Here is a 3,319-nt window from a genome sequence, read left to right as displayed (position 1 = left end):
CAAAATACTCAACTTCTGTAGAGAGACGGTCGACAATACGCAAGAATAAGGGTTTACTCATTCGAAAGCGCCGCCGGAATATATTGGGAGGGTATGTAGGAGTTTCCGAGAAATAATCATTCCATAGCTGCCGGTCGCCTTCTTCCCGGTTTCTCTCGATAAATATACGTTTTTTTCGCTCTTTCGGTTCCGGAATATTAGCAGGGAAGTCATCAAATTCTTGAAAGACATGTGAATATTCATCATCATCATCATCATCTTTTTGATGGTAATGGTAATGAGATGAAGATGCCATATTTTTATTAACAAAAAAACTGGTATTGAGATTGAGTAGAAGAGATTGTTGAGTATAAGAGATTTTTGATGAATATGTATAATGTTCGAACCATTCTCATATTTATAGAGAATGATATATCATCCCGGGTTGTGTTTATTGTCGACATATACATCTTGTGAAACAATAGTGACTGATGTTTTGTATCTTTGTGGTCACGGGAAAGTGAGTATGAGTCTGTTGTTTTGTATCTTTTGTGGTCACGGGAAAGTGAGTCTGAACATATAGCATTCATGGGAAATCAACAAAGTCTGAACATAACAAATATTACAAGCATGTCAAGTCTCACACAACAACAAAGTTGATAACAACATTACAATATTACAAAGTCTTCCCTCACTTATACGCGATCACCACACCTATTAAAACTAATACTATGACCATTACACCAACAAGTACTTCTAATCCACCGATAACACTTGATTTATTCTTAGCTAATATCTCCTCAACTAACTTCTCAACTCTAACATCCTTCTCTTGAACTTGCTTCTCTAGTCTACGTACCTTCTCCTCAGTTTCAAGGTCAGACATTAAGTTAAGATTTTCTACCTTTGCCTCTAATACCAATAGGTGGTTGGCCCTGGCCTTCATCTCCTCCATCAAGGCGACGTCCCACCACTTCCAGACATGACATTCGCCGTCGTCAACGTGGCCGCAGGTGTAGTACAGTCTCCCTGGAAACGCTGATGATCTTGACGCTGCAATTCTAGGTTCTGAGCCACAGTAACAAGTCTGAGGGAAACCGAACTCCACCTCAGGTTGTGGAGGGTACTGAACCAGTTCAGCATATTTCAAGCTTATTTCAGCTTGGTCACGACGGATTAAGTCTTCCGTCTCGTTTTCACTGCTGTCAGGCCTGTCATACGGATCTGAGCTTGAAGGTTGGGTGTAGCTATACCTTCCCATGTTTTAATACCTGCAAAAAACAATACGAAGTATTAATCATCAATAGCAGTTATGATTTTTAAAACAAGAGAAGCAAATGACAAAGATTAATACAAACAATGGAGCAAAACAAATATATTGATTCAAACATTGTAGCAACGAAGCAAAAGACATAGATTAATTCATTATAACAAGAGACATTTTTTAAAACAAGAGGCGATCTAATCTCAGTACAACAGCTTTAGTAAGTTATTCTTTACAACTTCTTCAGCCTCTTTCAGTGGTTCTTTTTTGGCTAAAAGAGTGTCTAGAATAGCTAGCTTAGACAGTCTCTCCTTCCTGTCCAAATCATCCTTCTTCATCTCCCAATCTTCCCTCTTCATCTCCATGATGGTCGCATAATCAGCCACTGACTTTCCTTTTTCAGTGTTCCTTTTAGCCTTAGCCGCCTTTACACCTTCAGGCCGGACCTCATCATCAGCAGCAGTGGTGTTTGTACTTTGGCTCGGGGTGTCACATTCTTTTCGCTTTGAAGAACCAGTCGGTTTAGGAGTGTTCAGACTTAGCCACTTCTGTTCAAACCGCAGAATACACCACGCATGCTCAAGAGTAAATTTCTTCTTGTGATCAGCGAAGTAGATCTCGTGCGCCATCTTGAGAACATCGTGATCACTCTGACCAGAGCTGATCTGTCTCTCTGCTGCTGCATATGCAGCACAGAACTTGTTGGTGAAATCGTTTATTTTGTGCCACCTCTGTTTTATATTCAGATGCTCTCTTCGGTCACCACTCTGTTTTGCATGTGGAGATGCAGCATAATATTCACCTACTCGGGACCAGAAGGTCCCTAACTTCTGTGAATTTCCTACCACCGAATCCTTAGACGTGTTTATCCAAGCGCTGATGATAACCTCGTCATCAGCTGGTGTCCACTTCTTTCTGTCCTTAGAGGCCAATGGTGTCGCGGTTTCTTGTGAACTAAAAGGAGGGATATCAGACTGTTGTGACTCTCCAAAGTGGACACCCGATTGATAACTTTCATAAGGAAAGTTCTGACTATTCAGGAGGCCAACTAAACTAGGGGACTGACCATATGGATTCAATAGATTCCTTGAATCCATAACGATTACAAGAGAAGAGATTATAGAATGAGAAAGTATAGATATAGACTGGTTGTAAAATAGTTGAGAAAGTATAGATATAGACTGGTTTGATTTCGAATACAAGAGTGAATGAAGCTGGTTGTTAAATAGTTGAGAAAGTACATAAGTTATAATGACGGTGAGTAATTACGTAACCATCAACTACCACTGTCTAATCATGAGTTATTACAGTCATAGCAACCAAAAAAGAAACGAAGTAAAGTTAACTAGATACACACATTGCGGTTACAACAAAACAAGTTAACTAGATTATACTTGTCTATACTTGTCTACACTACAACCAAACAAACTAAAACACCAAACCATAGTAACGAAACATTTAACCATCTCACATACAAGACCAACCTGTTGGTGAAATCATCATTAAAACCTTACCTACCGATGATCTAAAGTAAACTGAATTCCTCATAAAATCCTCATAAAATTTCGTTTCACCGTGAAGATACATGTTTCTATTATAATGTTCGACTATAGCTTAAGACAATCCGAAATACGACAAAAACAACTATACAAATGACTTATGATGAACACATAACCGAATTCAAATCACCAACTCAACACATAAACCAACTCAAGGTCTCGTCTGTAATCCCTAAACTTTGAAATACATTTACTAAACCGAATTCACATTACAGTCACCTCATTACACCGAATTCAAATGACAAGGAAGCACCAATCATACAATTACACCGCGAAAGGAGAACAAATAAAGAAGACGTACCTGGTTTTGATGTGAATCGGAGGAGAAGCTATGAATCAGAGGAGAACCTATGAATCGGAGGAGAAGCTTTGTGTCGGAGGAGAAGCCGTTGAATCGGATGAGAAGCCTTTGAATCCGACGAGAAGTCTTTCAATCAGAGGAGAAGGCGTTGAATCGGAGGAGAAGGCTTCCAATCGGAGGAGAACACTTTGAATCGGAGGAGAAGCTTTCGATTGA

At 39.5% G+C, this 3,319-nt stretch overlaps 1 protein-coding gene across 1 annotated transcript; it reads right to left on the bottom strand.

Moving 5' to 3' along the window:
* Positions 1–1,446: 1,446 nt before the first annotated feature.
* On the bottom strand, positions 1,447–2,340 carry LOC103861774 (glutathione S-transferase T3-like). The gene has a single exon (XM_009139480.2). It carries the CDS (start codon positions 2,338–2,340, stop codon positions 1,447–1,449), a length of 894 nt encoding a protein of 297 aa, XP_009137728.2.
* Positions 2,341–3,319: the final 979 nt, after the last annotated feature.

This window comes from Brassica rapa, chromosome A03 (genome assembly GCF_000309985.2).
Source record: "Brassica rapa cultivar Chiifu-401-42 chromosome A03, CAAS_Brap_v3.01, whole genome shotgun sequence".
NCBI lineage: Eukaryota > Viridiplantae > Streptophyta > Magnoliopsida > Brassicales > Brassicaceae > Brassica > Brassica rapa.
This window is presented reverse-complemented; position numbering and strand designations above follow the sequence as displayed.

Excerpts from the sequence above, each read along its gene's own strand:
- LOC103861774 (XM_009139480.2), bottom strand. The coding sequence starts at position 2,340 with ATGGATTCAAGGAATCTATTGAATCCATATGGTCAGTCCCCTAGTTTA.